Source organism: Chinchilla lanigera, unplaced genomic scaffold (assembly GCF_000276665.1).
Source record: "Chinchilla lanigera isolate Chin_1 unplaced genomic scaffold, ChiLan1.0 scaffold00063, whole genome shotgun sequence".
Classification (NCBI taxonomy): Eukaryota; Metazoa; Chordata; class Mammalia; order Rodentia; family Chinchillidae; genus Chinchilla; species Chinchilla lanigera.
Genome location: NW_004955464.1, coordinates 1,310,098 through 1,326,938, shown reverse-complemented (window position 1 = coordinate 1,326,938; position 16,841 = coordinate 1,310,098). Strand labels below are relative to the sequence as shown.

General features: G+C 34.0%; 1 protein-coding gene across 8 annotated transcripts in view; it reads right to left on the bottom strand.

Moving 5' to 3' along the window:
• Oma1 (OMA1 zinc metallopeptidase) overlaps nucleotides 1-16,841 on the bottom strand; it is an 87,389-nt gene that overhangs the window by 66,252 nt on the left and 4,296 nt on the right. For 7 of the 8 annotated variants that reach the window (XR_001236706.1, XR_263188.2, XM_005398493.2 and 4 more), the window contains exons 2-7: nucleotides 12,572-13,093; nucleotides 10,166-10,394; nucleotides 7,935-8,111; nucleotides 7,734-7,841; nucleotides 4,807-4,935; nucleotides 1,884-1,958 (exon numbers count right to left, since the gene is read on the bottom strand). Coding sequence is in view for 6 of the 8 variants with exons in the window: in XM_005398493.2 (XP_005398550.1) it covers nucleotides 1,884-1,958; nucleotides 4,807-4,935; nucleotides 7,734-7,841; nucleotides 7,935-8,111; nucleotides 10,166-10,394; nucleotides 12,572-13,074 (1,221 nt within the window). In the remaining 2 variants the exon portion in view is untranslated. Of the gene's footprint in view, nucleotides 1-1,883; nucleotides 1,959-4,806; nucleotides 4,936-7,733; nucleotides 7,842-7,934; nucleotides 8,112-10,165; nucleotides 10,395-12,571; nucleotides 13,094-14,197; nucleotides 14,358-16,841 lie in introns of those variants that run through there. The other variant, XM_005398497.2, reaches the window with a different exon arrangement.

Here is a 16,841-nt window from a genome sequence, read left to right as displayed (position 1 = left end):
ATACATATACATACACCACATCCATGCAAAGGGAAACTCAATATGAAAGACACCAGTCACCTGCCCCCAAGTTGATATACAAATGCAACACAATTCCAATCAAAATTCTAGGCATGCTTTTGTATGAATGTGTAATCTAACAAGCTGCATCTAAACTTTACATGAAAATACAAAGATTCAATAGCCAGGTCAGTGCTGCAGAACAACACTGCATGACAAAAGCTGTCACATACCAAGTGTATCACATACACTTACTACAAAAACAAGCCAATGTGGTAGAAAACTGGCATTGACTGAGTCTATGAGCTATCCATATGGGAAAAAATTATCTTGCCCTTCTCATCATATTATACATAGAAGAGATAACAAAACAATAAAGTTTCTTAGAAGTAAAGCAAGGACAAAGTATTGAGATAAATGCTTCTTAACCAGAACATAAAATGTACTTATCATACAGGGAAAATTTGGCAAATACACAACTAGGAAATTCTTGATGCAGCAAACCTGTGGCCTTAATTTGGGAACCACTGAAGGCATACAGTCTGATAATTCACTTAACCCTACTAATTCAACATTCAAAAAGCCATTTTTGGTTTGCCAAAGAGTTAAATCAAGATTTATGAAATTAAATCAGTAACTCAAAGAACAATCATTTCTAATAATTAATAACCACTGAAAAAGGGTCATATAAGACTTGAATTTAATATATTAAATAGCACTGTTTACACTCATTTTTAAATGTAATTTTCCTTCTAATGATAATTCTACTAATAGTAACTCAGTTATCACAGGTGATTAAAATAGTAGCCAGATCTAAAGTGCCCTGTTCAGTACAGAGGAACAAAACCAATTTAAATAAAAGTAAAGGCCCAGAGTTGGAGAAAAAAAAGTCACATATAACAATAAAAGTACCTAACTGTTCTTTTACCATTTAAATAAATGTTAGAAACTTCATTAAGGTTGTTCAGCCATGATCATAACTATAGAATTCACCTTTTTCCAGGTGGGGAAAAGCAGCTACACATCACCTTACTTACTCAAAAAGATTCCTTAGATTAAAAAGCAAGGGAGAGAAATAAAATAAAGACAGCATGAACTTTGCAGAGGGCATAAGTTTAAAAGAGAGTCTGGAACATTACATAACCAGTTTTTAAATTTCCATTTACAAATTTCCTGTCTGTAACCAAAAAATGTATACACATTAAAAACTCCTTTCCAATAAAAGATTAAGATTTTTTTAATATACTCTTATAATTACAGCACTGTAATTTTATATATTCTGTCAAAGGAATAATACAGCTTCATATACAGAAGGGAGATAAATGAGTATCTTCAGTTATATATTCTTCCAAGGGCCATAATCTTCAACTTTTAGGGAGTTAAAAAACCTGTATTAAGGCTACTATGATTGGATGGGGTCTAAATGACACCCACAAGTTCAATACCTTAAAAGCTTGGCCCAGGGCAGTGCTACTGGAACATGGTAGAACGTTGCACAGGTGGGCATTAGGAGATCTTTAGGTCACTGGAATGTGCCCTTGACAGAAATTGTGAGGGCCCTGCCTGTCTCATCTCTGCTCCAGGTCCAGATGTGACCATTTTGCTTCTATATGTGCCCTTTCCCTACCATGCTGCCATCTTTTTCCTGCACTGGAACTGAGCTGATGCCTTTCAACCTCCAATGCTATGAGTTAAATAAACTTTTTTAGTTTTTAAGTTAATAGTTGTCTCTGGGATTTTGTCATAGCAATGTGCAGCTGATTAACACAGAGGGTTAATACAGTTCAGCTCTCATTTTCTGCCCATGCCAAACATTAACACAACACACATTTTATCATTTTCTATGGAAAGAACACTATATTTTGAACTATTAATCATTTTACCTTTGCAGCTAGCTGCAGTCCAATTTTATCAGCTTCAGTTTCCAATGTTCTACTGTATGGTCTATCAAACATATACTAAAAAGAAATAGAATAGAAAAACTCCATTAAGGCAATTTACTTTATGACAAAAGGAACAACAAAGTGAGCTTTCTAGAATTAATTTCATGGAGTAGCTAATATAAAATTTCTATACTCCACAATTAACACTTAACACAATGGTATAAAATATATATACAAATTTTATTTTCTCCATCAAATTAATACTTTAAACATGTGGAGTAAAACAGAAAAAGTCATGCCTATGAATTTCTGGAAAATCTTGAAAGTTAGTTTACTTCTGTTATTACAATCTCCAACCACTGAACAGGGGGCTTCTGAGAAACCTTATTAGTGAGGGCTTTTAATATGGTCAAGGAACATTATGAACTTGTAGTTTTAAAAAAAACTGAAAAAATATAGGTATAATAATAGCTAATGACACTACTAGAGCATTTATTTCAGTAAGGAAATTAACCATATAACAGAATGTTCTTTCTTTGATAAATTAGCTTAATTTCATTTTCCAAGTATTGATTAGTTAGGAAAATAAAATTTTCTTCTGACTTCAAATAAAAAATACAAATAGAAATCATAACTTTAATTTTCCTAATTATTATTATTTATGTGAATGCTTTCCAGTTAAATTGCAATAATCAGTATGTACTAAAACTTTGCAAGAGATGGATCAATACACAGGACTTTTGGGAAAAAACTATTAAGTGAGAGCAATTTTTCAAAGGCAGGTATATGACTGTAATGACTAGCAATGATCAATCTGGTCCACAGTATGTGAACATTAGATACAACCTTATTCCTTCTCAATTATGTCTATTTTAGTTTGAAGAACTAAATCACATATGGTTTCACTCTCAGTGAGCATTCTGCATGTACCCAATCCAGTCTACCAATCATATACTGACTAAAAACATTGACTTTCAAAGGACAGCCAGTAGCATCATATGGAAAAGGGAGCAAATAATAGTATGAAACTCCCAGATTTGCAAGGGGGATTCAATAATACCAATAATAAAATTAATATTTGCTGAATCCTTACTATGTAACAGATACTGTGCTAAATGCCTTAAGGCAGTGGTTCTTAACTTGGTATGACTGTGTCTGCTAGGGACACTTCTTTTTTTTTTTTTTTTTTTTTGGTTTTTCTCCGGTACCGGGAACCGAACTCACGACCTTGCGCTTGCCAGGCAGGCGCTTTTGCCGCTGAGCTAAATCCCCAGCCCCTAGGGACACTTCTAAGTGTCCCTTCTAAGTGTCCCAAATTTGAAGATAATTTTGACTATAAGAGTTGGAACTGGGGAGACAGTGGCATCTAGTGGGTAGCAGCCAGATATGCCACTAAGCATTCTACAATGAGTGGGACAACTTCCCACCACAAACAATTACCCATGTCAAGATTCCAGTGGTTCTCAGATGAAGAAACCCCTGCCTTCAGTGTTCTGTCATCACAGCATGACTGAGAGGGAAAGGAGAATAGGCAATTCCTGCTCCTTAATGGCTCCACCTTCACCATTCCTTTATGTTTCCCCATCACAGAGAGCAGAAAGAAAAATATTTATCACCAAAATTGGGGCATCCCTAGAGGGGCCTTGATATAGGAAAAAAAAGCATACAGAAATCATTCCTACTTTATTTTCAATTTAACTCTTAAACTGGAGAATTATACTGAAGAGGCAGAACTCATCAAGTATTTCAAGAGACAATAGCTATGTTATAAAAAAATCTATAGATAAAAGGGGGAAACTACATGAACTCCTTCTACATCCCAGCAGTCCAGTGACAGAAATAATGTTAAACTATGAGGTCCTATCAACTAAAGCAGTAACCAGTCTTTCTGTATTTGAGAACTTTTATTTCCACATAAATTAAGTCAAAGGATATGACAACACTAAATAAGAGCTATCCATTTCAAAAGCAATTTGTTTTAAAGAATTTTGCACATTAGATATGAACAGCACCCAGATGGCACTCAATGGGTGCTCCACATATCGTTAAACAAACAACAGACTGTTCCTAAATAACCAAACATCCTAGGACAAAGGGAATATCTGAGGATGTAAAATAAAATAATTAATCATGGTTAACAAAGCATTTACAAAGATCTCAAGAAGTACTCTCGGTGATGCAGTGTTTTGAATAAAACAAGGAACTATGTTTGGAACTATGATTATACATACATGCCAAGAACAAAAGTTAACAAACCCCTAGTGAGACTGTCCTTTCAACATTTCCTAAGCAATGTCAGTTTAACTGGGAATCAGCAGGAGAGGAAGATGGTAAAGTACCTTTATCCAATCCCAGGAGTATTAATTTGAATTCAGAATCTTCTTTAGTAAGTTCCCCATCAAAATGCAAGTACCTGGGATGGGAGAGTCATTTCACCATGGTCACACAAGGAAGAAAAGGGTCAGTAACTGAGTTTTCTCCCTGTCCAGCAACGATGGACAAAATAAAAGCTGGGTATCATGTGCTGGGCATCATGGGGTTACACCTGTAACCCCAGCCAAATGGGGACTTGAGGGAGAAGACCATAGGTTCTAGGGAATCCTGGGTAACCTAGCAAGACCCTGTCTCAAAACAGAATTTTAAAAGCAGCTGGGGATATAGTGCAAAAAAAGAAAAAAAATAGGCAAAATATACCATATCCTTCTAATCTATTAGTGTGCCTTATATCAGAGATGTAGTACTCCTTAACTTAAATGTTCATATGTAACAATATTCTCTAAAGATGAGAAATTATGACATTAAATTCAATACATCTATTTCATGAAAAAAAGTGAAAACATCCATGGTATTTGTTGCTTTACAGTAATTGCATAAAATCCTCAAAACAGAACATTACAAATTCAAGTTATTACCTCAGACTTACCTCTTGCAATTTAGACTGTATCCACTGGCCCAAGATAGCTAAACTATCTCGTGGACAAATGGCCCAAATCATTGTGAGAAAGATCATACCTAGGAAATCCAATAAATGAACCAAGCTAGCCTTTTCTGCCTGAGAATAATCAAAATAATGAAAATTACAGTTAATTTTAATAAACTGAGACAGTATATGTTTATATTCTCTAGTTATCATGTGCAATCACATTAAATAATTATATGTGTTTAACTGTCCTTCACCAATTACAATCCATAGCTTTTTCCTCCAATGCACTTATCTATTCTCCGTCTGTTCTTTCTTTCCCTTGTTTACATACTTCCATAGTCATTCACACCTGTAACATATACCATGTCACTATCAGCCAGAAACAATGACAAGTTCATTCACCTGAAATTTCTTCTATTAACAAGCACAATCTGTGAAATAGGTACAATTATTCTTATTCTATAGATAAGGAAACTGAGAAGGAAAAAGGTTAAAAAAATAGCTCAAATTTATATAGCTGTTAGTGAAAGGACTAAGAATCAAACTCAGGCAATTTTAGTTTCTGATAAAGTAACTGTATCTTTTTAAACATCAAATAAACATGTTTACTGTATTTATATTTTTGACAAAGACTAAACACTAACTTTAAACAAAAAACAACTTAGAAAGATTGAAAGTTTATTTTAAATAAAATCTTTTGATCTTTATGACCAAATATATGAATCATTCTAAGTTCAGTATTTCTCACCAGAGAATTGAGTTCTATGAGTTCTTGCATTTACTTATGGAAGTAACCAAAACAGGTTTTACAAAAAATATCTATTTTTTATGTATTTATTTTTTGTTTTTTTTTTTTAGACAAGAGATCACTATGTAATACAGGCTTTCCTCAAACTCACTATGATGCCCAGCCTGGCCTAAAACTGGTGATCCTTCTGCACCAGCTTCCCAAATGCTAGGATTACAGGCATCATCACCATGCCTAACTCTAACATTGTTGTTTTAAATTGTAATGTCTAATTTAAGTTTAATGCACTGCATTGTTCATTGTTCACTGCTGAAGTTGATTAGTAAATGCTAATGTAATGCTGATACTGAATACACAAGTCACTACCTGAATAAATGAAACATGGCTGAAACCTAAGCCAATGATTTAGACCATGCCCTTTAACAATATAATCTGTCCTTGCAAAAATACAATTTGCTTCATTATAAGAATTGTATGTTGTAAAAAACAATTATGGAATTATTTTAACACAAAAAAGTTAAATTCAAAATGATGAAGTCATTATACAACAAAAAGCCCTTGCTATTCTTAAAGATTATAATTGCTACTATGCAGTCTTAGGAAACTAGAAATTAAAAAATATTTGTGTAGAATGAAAATGTAAAAGGTCAGACTGACTCTAAATTGAGACTCTCAAAACAGAAAATACTATGTTGATAATAAACACCTCTGGCAAAAAAAATATTAATAACTACTAAGGCTGCTATTTGTATTTTACATCTCATCTAATTATTGTTCTTACTCTGATAGAGATGACAATACAATGACTATAAGGCATTGAGCTACATGACAGGAAACAAATGTACTAAACAGTAACAACTTCTAAATGCTCAAGAGAAAAAATTGATTTGTTTTTGCAGGTATGACACCATTACTGGAAAGATATGAGTTCATGTAATGACACTACCAATTCCCTAGATTTATTCTTGTATATATTCAAGAAAAATATTTTTCAAAGGTTCTTATAACTAAGAAGAAAGTAATTACTATCTGTGCTTCAGAAAAATATAACTTTCTTTAACACACCTTCTCTTATTTGTGCTCTAAGATTAGGCAGAATTAGAGGTGACTTTTACAAAGATTATAAACACTGTCATTTCCATTTGATGTTAATATTACTTACTTTTCAAATCTGCCATTTCACAGTTCTGTTTACTTTCGTGTTTCCAATGAAAAAACATACATTTCTCTCTAATGCAGACAAGAATCATAAATAATTTTTTTGTTTGTTTTTTGTTTTTTTTCTGGTACAGGGAATCGAACTGATGACCTTGCGCTTGCCAGGCAGGCACTGTGCCACTGAGCTAAATCCCCAGCCCCATTAATAATTTTTTAATGAATAAAAGTTTTTAAGTGAGTAAAAAAATGTTTTCCTGAAATCACGTCAAGTCAAACTTGACATGTATAATCACATGAGCGTAAATCACCCCAAATTCTGTAAAGATTACCTTCAACAACCAGATAACTGTGTGAAAGGAAGATGCCAGACTTGCATGCAAAAGATTTGGTGTAAAGTCCCAAGTCAGCCACTTTGTCAGGTTAAGTATGTTATTTAGTCTTTTAAGTATTAGTTTCCTCATATATAAAACAGGGATAATAAATACATACTTCATGAAGCATTAGTTATGAATGAGAAAATACATATTAAAAGACTCAGTAAACCGTTCAATGACAAAGAATCATTATTAGTCTGCATAATTATAAATGGCATGTCATTCTAGACATTTTTAGAGATGCTCTAAGCTATGCCTTAATGAACAAAAAGTAAGAAAACTGATTTACTCAAATAGTAACATCACTTTCCCACAATTAATTTTGCTGACTAGATTACAATATGTTAATAATTATGAAAGTTAAAATCTAATTTGAAGTAATTAGAGATTAAGAATAATTGCTTTTTAGCAAAAGAGACAGGTGATAAAGTAGTATTTAAGAGAAACTCTAATTATTCAGTATCAAATACTACAGGTCATAAAAATTCTCAAAACTAGCCAATCATATTTTTTCAGGTAACAGAATAAAACAAATTCCACCATTTAAAACAAGAGGGAAAACTGAAAAGATCCAGTTCTTTAAACAATGTAACTTGCTAACTTTGAAGCATTCTTCCAACAACTGACCATTCATTTTAAGTACTTACAGCATGCCCAAGTATTGCATGTGCTATTTCATGGCCCAGAAGGAAGGAAAGCTGATGCATATCAGTTACACTATTTAAAAGCCCCGTGAAAATAAACACTTGTCCATTCTGTATCATAAAGAAAATAAAGGGAGCAATTAGAACATGATAAAAAATAAGGGCATTAAATTCAGCAATAAAAATGTGTTTGAAAACACTCACTGGAAGCACAAAAGCATTTACAACATCTGGGGAATCAACCACATGAATAACCCAGTTGGTCTCTGAGATTCCTGGGATATCCTTATTGCATTCAACTAGATGATAGACCACTTCTTTAACAGTCAGATATCGAGGGTCTTTTTCAGTTAGCATATCATTTTTAAATTCTTCCATCAACTGAAAGATTAAAGCATATTCATTATTTTAATAGTTTTAGCTCTATAAAATGTTTATATTGCTTCATGGACAGCTATATGGCTGCAAAATGTTGAATATTTTAATTTTTAATTATGCAAAAATTTGAATACATTAAACACTCAAATTTCTCAAATTTGAATTATTCATTCAAAGGCAATGTGACTTCTCACAAAGGAATAAATTCTAATACTAAGATTTTTCATATAAATGTCTTGAAATCAAAATTTCATTCTTTTAACCTGTCCACATGTAAAATGCTTAAATATTATTTCTACTTAAGTATTTCAGGAAACAAAACACTGCCTATGAACAAAGACTTCACATAAAAATATTAAGATACAAAAGGAAATTACTTTTATAACCCATAAATACAAAAACACACTAAACTAAATATAAAGGTTAAACTCAGACCCAAAAAAAAAAATTAGTTTTTTTGGAGGTGGTACCAGGGACCAAATTCATTGAGTTCTATCCCCAGTACCAAAAATGGTTTGAGTTCATTAGTTTTTAAAGTGTTTTATTTACACAGGTTGAAAGGAAATTACTGAAATTTCAGATGGGCATAATCATTTTCTCTAAATGATACTGTTGTGACAAGCCACAGTCATGTTATTTACAAAGACACTTTTTCTGAAGCTATACTCATGAGAAATCCTTTCAAAGTGATGGAGAGAATTAAAAGTACTCTGAAAATATTACCTTAATTTCTATAAAATGTATAATTTCTTTCATATATGAATCAACAAGTTGGTAACCTTTGAGATGCCAGAAAAACATATAATTTTACAGAATATGAATTTAAAATACTCCTTACATCAATTAGCATTTTAAGCATTATTCACCAATGTAAACTGCCTAAAACAAAAAACCCATTATTTATTAACCTTTCTGAGTAGTTAAGATTATGTATAATCATAGTTCTTTATAGTATCTCTACAATGTGCTTGAATTTTCATATCAATCAGGTAGTAGATTTGTAGATTAAATACTAAAGAAAAATATCTTATTTCTATATATACATATATATACTCTAAAAATTCTTAGCGATGTAAGTGGTAGAAAATACATTAATTTAACGTAAGGTTTGTCTCTATCCTTCCAGAACACTTTCATTAAACTTGCCATCTACTAGACTAAATTCTAGAAAACACTTCAAATCTCTCTATATACTCTACTACAAGAGATTGGTCTTAGCTTAAGAACAATTTTACAGTGAAAAGCAATTTTACCATTTCTCATTTTAATGGTAATTTTCCTTTAAAAGCTCACTTGGAATAAAAAGATACAAAGATCTAACCGTGTTGACTGTCAAATGAAGCTTACAAATGACAATTCAGGAAAAAAATCTGAGCAAACACTATGGATATGCTATGCACTAGAGACAGAAGGACAGTCTCCATTCTCAAAGAATTTACCAGAGTTCAAAATGCCTAACTCAGGCCAGGGAATACAGCTCAGCAGCACAAGCACCTGCCAGGCAAGTGCAAAGTCCTGAGTTCAATTCCCAATACCAAAAAAAAAAAAAAAAAAAAAAAAAAAAAAGAAAAAGAAAAAGAAAAGAAAAGAAAAGAAAAGAAAGTACAATACATTGCCAAAGTAAATAGTTAAGTTACCTTCAGGGAAGTGCTTTGAAGGAAAAGCATAGTAAACAAAGAAAAAAATGTAGGACACCCAACCCCACTAGCACCAAGCATGCAGCCAGCCCACCTACAAACGAACTAGTTCACAGTTCAGTGTGAATAAAGGATATCTTATAGTACCTGTCCTATGACCCTGCCTAAGCTACTGTGAATCATCAAAGGTTTCCCTGAGAGAGGGACAGTAAACATGACATACAGGGCAGGAGTCAGTAGGCCAAATGGGAGGAAAGCCATAAGACAGCGGGAACAGTGTGAAAGATCTAAATCCTTCTGGGAAAAAAATACTAATTTCATACCACTGTCTAAAATTAAAAAGTAGTACATCTATCATACTTAAGAAACTTTTTTGCTTTGAATGTTTCCTTAAGAAATCCAATAATTCTTACTACTTACTGCTTTATATTCCAGTTCTGAGAGAAGTCTGAAATGCTCTTTCCCCAGCAGTAATAGCTTGTTCCTTCCTGTGATTGGGCTCACTTCCAGGTGAGTAAAATAAAACACTACAAATAACAGTCCACAGGTACTCAAACCAAGGAACAGCTTCCATTTATTCCTCCTCACACTCTCTCTAAATAGTTCCTTTTTGTTAGGAGGAAGTGCCTGCCACCATTTCCTTATGCCCCTAGAGCAGAAGAGAGAAATTCAAAGTGGTAGTAATCATAGGAGCACATATCACTGAAATACAAATGCACACCCTAGAATTTTATAGCATCAAACACTTAAATCTTTATGATTCATGTCTTTATGGAGATGACTTTTTAATTTATAAAATCCCTCCCCAAATGGTAAAAGAGAATCAACTACATAGAACCACAGTTAAAAATTCTAAAGCTCATAAATTTCTTCCTTACCTATTTTAAAGACAAATGCTAAATGAGTAGTAATTTTACTATCTATAACTAATTAATCTATTGCCTATTTACCACATGGAAAGGACTCTTGTCATTATACATATGTCATCTCATTTAATCTTCTAAAAGCTGAGATACAGAAAATGAGACACAGAGAAGATAATGAGAGAACATAATGAGAGAACAGAGATAATGAGAGAACAAGGCAATGAAGACATGACGTACAATGAAGAGATGACACTGCTGAGTCTGACCATGTAACCACGTAATAGGGATAAACACCCAATAAACATCTGATGGTTACAGCACAAGAGGTCTATATCTTTAACCACTATTCTTCCCAATGCTCCTCAGACTTTTGCACAATCTGCTACGGCTTCAGCAAAGTACAAGAGAAACTATGTCAGCATTAATTTTGGAAATAAACGTCTCTCAGAAGCAGAAACTCCACTGTCATTCTAGAACATGAGAAAGGATAGGTAATATGATGAGCTGCACTATAAATAAGGAAATGGAAGATTCTGTGGAGAATGTCTGAGAAGATCCAGTTTCCACCAGGTACTCTCTACTGCTCAGCAGAGTTCAGAAACATTTTGACAGTAAGCAATGTTTTCAATAATGGGACAAAAATTCTTCCTTGTGAGTTCATTTGTAAAATCATAATAAAAATTTTATATATATATATATATAATTCTCTTGACAAAAATTCATTTTACAGACCAACTTCTTGAAGTTATCACAGTTTTGCTAACTGACTACTATAGTCTGGAAATGTCTCCCTAAGGCCATTTATTAAGCTTGGTTGTCAGCCTACGGTGCAACTGGAGGTGGCAGAATGTTAGGTGGGGCCTAGTGGAAGGATATTGGGCCACAAGAGGATGTGCCTTTGAGGGGACAGTAGGACCCCAGCCCTTTTTTGTTTCTTTTTACTTCCTGGCCACCATGAGGGGAGCAGGCCTCCTCCGCTGTGTCCCCCCATGGTGTACTGTGCCACCAGACCCAAAGCACCAGTTCCAGCAACAATCCAGTGGAACCATGAGTGAAAATAGTAATTATTGCTTTTAAAAGAAACCTACCAAGATAAAATAACAAATATTTCTGGAAACAGAATAGAAAAAATAAACACTAACGGTTTAAGAGTTAACTTGGCTAGGCATGAGCTCTTACTTACGTAAGTAAAATTCCCTAGTTTTAGGATTCATTGCCTCAAATACCACAAGGCAATGTTTCTAAGTACTATTCCTATACACGAGTGTCTTGGTTACTTTTCTCTCATTGCTGAGACAAAATGCCTAACACCCAAAATTAAAGAGGAAAGGTTTATTTAGCTCAGGTTGTGGAGGTTTCAGACATAATCAGCTGGCTCCAAGGCAGAGTGGCATGGTGAGGGACAACAGTTGAAGGTGGCAGAAAACAGTAAAAGCAGCAAGAGCAAAAGGGGAGGAGAACAAGCCTCTTTTCCAGCCTTATATTGAATGCAGGCTGTCCACCCAGGGTGGACATCATCCATGCCCTCCTCTTGTACAGGCTCAGAATGTTTAGAAAGGAAGGACCCTGACCCCCTGCTGAGCCTCTTAGTTAAGGTTCTAAACCTCTCAAATTGATACAACGTATCAACCATTACAATGAGTTATTCCAAATACTTCTGATTCTTACAATTACAAAATCTCCTTTAAAATGTAATAACTTTTAAAGATAACATTTCTATTCTATAAAGTAGTATGCAGAAAATTACCTCTAGATTATTAAATCTATAAAGTTAGGAAGAACTTACAGTTTACAAATTTAATTTTAAGCTAAATATGAGGAGAACTAACCTGGCTTCTTTAAAAGTATACATTTATAAATACTAAAGTTTAATTTTTAACAATTAGTACAAGTTGATACAAAATGTGAATATAATACTTAATAAAAGTCAATACAAATAAAAATACTTAAAGTATTTTACCTGCCCACAATGATTGCAAATAGTTTCTGCAGTGGCTTCAGAAGGACCAACAGGAGAGGAACAGGGGCAGCTTGAACCCGTGAAGAAGTGTGAAAATTCCTGGCAGACCTTATGGGAAAACAGGGCAGAGGACACCATGCTGCAAGAGCAGGAACTACTGTACCTTCTTTGGTCAGTACCCATCCTGGAAATGAGTCATTCCATGAGGTACATTTGTGGGTAACCACCTGAATGTCCTTACATTGGGCACTTGAGAAGAATCTTGGTCTTCTGTTATAGAAAGTCCTGTTAAAATGAAAGTTTCCCGGCAGAAATGTGAGCCTGTCACACGGGCGGAATAAAGTAAGCCCCTGACACTTGTTTACTAGATGGAGATTTTGTGACTGACGACAGCCTGCTGAAGTTACTGCCAGTGAGTTCCATTTTCTCCAGCTGCCCAGTGGATTAAACCGGAAGACAAAAGAATTTCTGGTAGTAGACAGCAGTCCATAAATGAAACTCATCTTTCTTTTGCTTGATTATCTGGAACACAAAAAATAAACATAAATATCTGTGGAAAATATTTATTCACCAAAATGGGAACATAATGCTTATGAATAAGATGGCACACTTGACCTTCATTGATGCATTATCTTGAGTTACCTTGGCTTCCACAGCAAAGTTTTTCAGTACTACAAACCACAAGAGTGCACATGACATTATTCTACTTCACAAAGTATACAAGTTTTTTCACTTCACTTTTAATTTTTAGTAGGAAGGAGTCTATTTTTATTTTCACAGCAAATTATTTGGAAAATAAGAAACAAATTGGATAAAAATAATAAAATTTTATCAGCAGAAATGGGGAAAAGTATGTAACACAGTATGAAATTAACATAAAATATATCTTTCAAAGTACAATTTCTTTCAAACAAAATGCTAGGAATTCTGATGGGGTCAAGATAGAGGAAGAGGGACCAGATTTACTCTCCTGCCTAAAACAACTAGAAAAACAGAGTACATGAAACAGTGATTTCAACACATTGGGCAATAGGCAGTGATGGGCTGAGAAATGGGCCCATCAAGATGAACAAGATGAAACCTAGGTGGCACTCAATGATCCCCCTAAACTGAAGCAGTGAAGCAGGGAACTCCAAGAGACCCATGTAGCTGGTGTACAAGGCAGAAAACAAGAGAAGACATAGGTGCACAGAGCCAAAACTGAAGAGGTCTGCAGAGAAGCCCTCTCTCCTATGAGCTGAGTCCTATCAGGGCATACATGTATAAGAAAATCCCCAATGCTTAGAAAGAACCACCTGAAAAGATTGAAGGGTATAATCACAGGGCTCACAGAGGGTACAGCACAGTGTCTGTTCCCATTCCCCAAAGCAAAAACATATTATTCACAGGCACTGGACAGAGGACTCAGAAAGATTTACTTTCAGTGTTAATGAAAAATCAGTCCCACACCAAAATCTGTTCTGACCTGAATTAATAAAGATTAAAAGCAATACCCAAAAGAGATCAAATTGTTTACGAGTTATAACCACATCCTGGAAGGGGAAAAATAAAAGCTCAAGAACGGTTATTTTAAAAAATCAAACTTAACAAGCACTTAACAAGGTATAATTTGCAATTAAAAATTACCAGGCATGCAAGCAGCAGGGAATGTGATCCACAATTAGGAAAAACATCAATCATTGGAAAGTAACGCCTAAATCACACAAACAACAGCATTAGTAGAAAAGGATATTCAAATAATTATATTCCACATGTTTAAGAAGCTTAAGCAGCCTACATGTCCATCAATAGATTAGTATAAAGAAACTGTGGTACAGTATTGATACACCATGGAGTACTACTTTGCCATAAAAAGGGATAAACTTGAGTCATTTGTAAGAAAATGGATGCAATCTGAGACCACAATTTTAAGTGAAATAAATCAAGATGCATAAGCTTAAGTATCCCACTGTGTCTCTTTTATGAAAAACCCAAAATACTAAGTAAACAGCAAAATAAAAGATAATAGGAAATAGTTAGATCTCTTGCAAATGAGATCAAGAGATGGAGGGAGTGGGGGGAAAGAGAATAAAAAAGAATTCAGTTGTGTTATATACATGTTCAAACTCCCCATGAGGAATGTCATCATTATGTACTGTAAACATGTGCTAATAAAAAAAATGCTAACAATAAAAAAGAAGGCAAAGAAAAATCTGAAACACTAAATCTACTGGAAGAGAAAGTAGGTAGAAATCTTGACAACATAGGTGTAGGTAGAGTTCAAGAACAAAACCCAGACTGCATGGAAAATACTTCTAAGAATCAATAATTGGGATCTCATCTTATTACAAAGCATTTTTACAATAAAAGAAATCACCAACAGAGTGAAAAGATAACTCACAGAGTGGGAAAAAACTTAGCCAATTGTCCCTTAGACAAAGGACTCTATCTAGAACATACAAAGAATTGAAAAAAATCAGACTCTCAAAATTCAAAGACGCAATCTTAAAGTGGTCATCTGAGATGAATATACACTTCTAAGAAGAAATTCGAACAGCAAATAAACACGTGGAAAAAATGTTCAACATCACTGGTCGTTCATGAAATGCAAATTAAAATAACACTGAGATTCCATCTCGCCTCAGAAAGAATGGCTATCATCAAGAAATTAAACAATAACAAATGCTGGAGGAGCTGTGGAGAAAAAGGAACCCTCTTCTGTTGGTGGGAATGTAGACTGCTGCAACTGCTGTGGAAATCAGTGTGGAGATTCCTCAAAAAACTAAGATTGGAGGTCCCATTCAACCCAGCTATTCCCCTTCTGTGTATCACCCCAGAGAATTAAAAATACCATATCACAGCAATATATGTGCACTCATGTTTATAGCAGCACAATTTGTAATAGCTAGATCTTGGAAACAACCCAAACACCCATCAACCTAGTAATGGCTAAAAAAGATGTGTTATTGTTATACCATGGAGTATTACTCAGCCATAAAGGATAAACTTGAGACTTTTATAGGTAAACAGATGCCTGTACTTGAGACCAGACTCACATGTGTAAAAATCATTTTCTCTTCCCTGGTGTGTGAAACTGAAAGAGTAAAGAAGGCCTTAAATGTACAGTAGATATTGTGAAATGGAAAAAATTGTTCAAAAGGAAAAAGGAACTAAGATGGGGGAAAGGGGAAAGTATAGAAGGAAAAAGGGAAAACAATGTAAGTCACTTATACTATTAGTGTCTCTCAATTCAATGAAAAGGAAGGTTTGTACTAATATCAATTGGAGAAATTTTTATGCCCATAACTTGTACTCTGAGCACCTACTTTAAAGATAACAACATGCAATATATTAACTATTCTTAGATTCCTATTATTGTTATGAAATTTTGTTTTAACTTTTTTCCATAAAATAAATAAATAATGTATGTTTTATAAAGATATGGAATATACTTCTTTAAAATTTCTAGTAATTAACTTCTACACAAGAAAACTCAATGTCTAAGATAAAAAATACACTAGATGAAACTTACAGATCAGGCATTGTAGAAATAAAGACCTGTGAATCTGAAGATATATGAGAAACAATCTGGAAAAAAATGCATGGGACATCAGTGAGGTGTAGGGTAACTTCAAGTGATCTAGTATCTTTGCCGGTGGAATCCTCAAAAATGAAGAGAGGTGTAGACAGAAATAAATTCTTGAATAAGGGCCAAAAGTTGCCCAAACTTGATGAGTAATATCTCCTTCATATGATATTTAAAGTCTATATTCATGATGAACCAAACTTACTTTCAAATTGTATTACAAATGTACACACATGCACACATACACACACACACATACAAACACAGAGCCTATACTATAACTATTAACAATAACTGTAAGTAATGGTTACAGACTTTTTTTCAACATTTCTCAATGTTTTTACATCTTCATCATAAGAGTCAGGGCACAAACAAAACTAATTCAACTTAGGCTAATACAGTATTACCTAAAAAGATGCTTCAGTACTGCAGTTTTAATAGGATTCTCTGTATATTAAAAATTAGAAAATTCTTTGATTTTTATGTAGTTTATATATTCTGCCCTTGTACTATTAATGTATAACATGAGTAAAGATCACTTGAAGTAAAAATTAACTCCAAGAAAACCCTTTTCAAGTTATTACCAATTTTAAATCAGTAGAGTTCAGGTTGATCTATAATAATTTGACACTATTGGGCTGGGGATTTAGCTCAGCGGCAAAAGCGCTTGCCTGGCAAGCGCAAGGTCGTGAGTTCGGTTCCTGG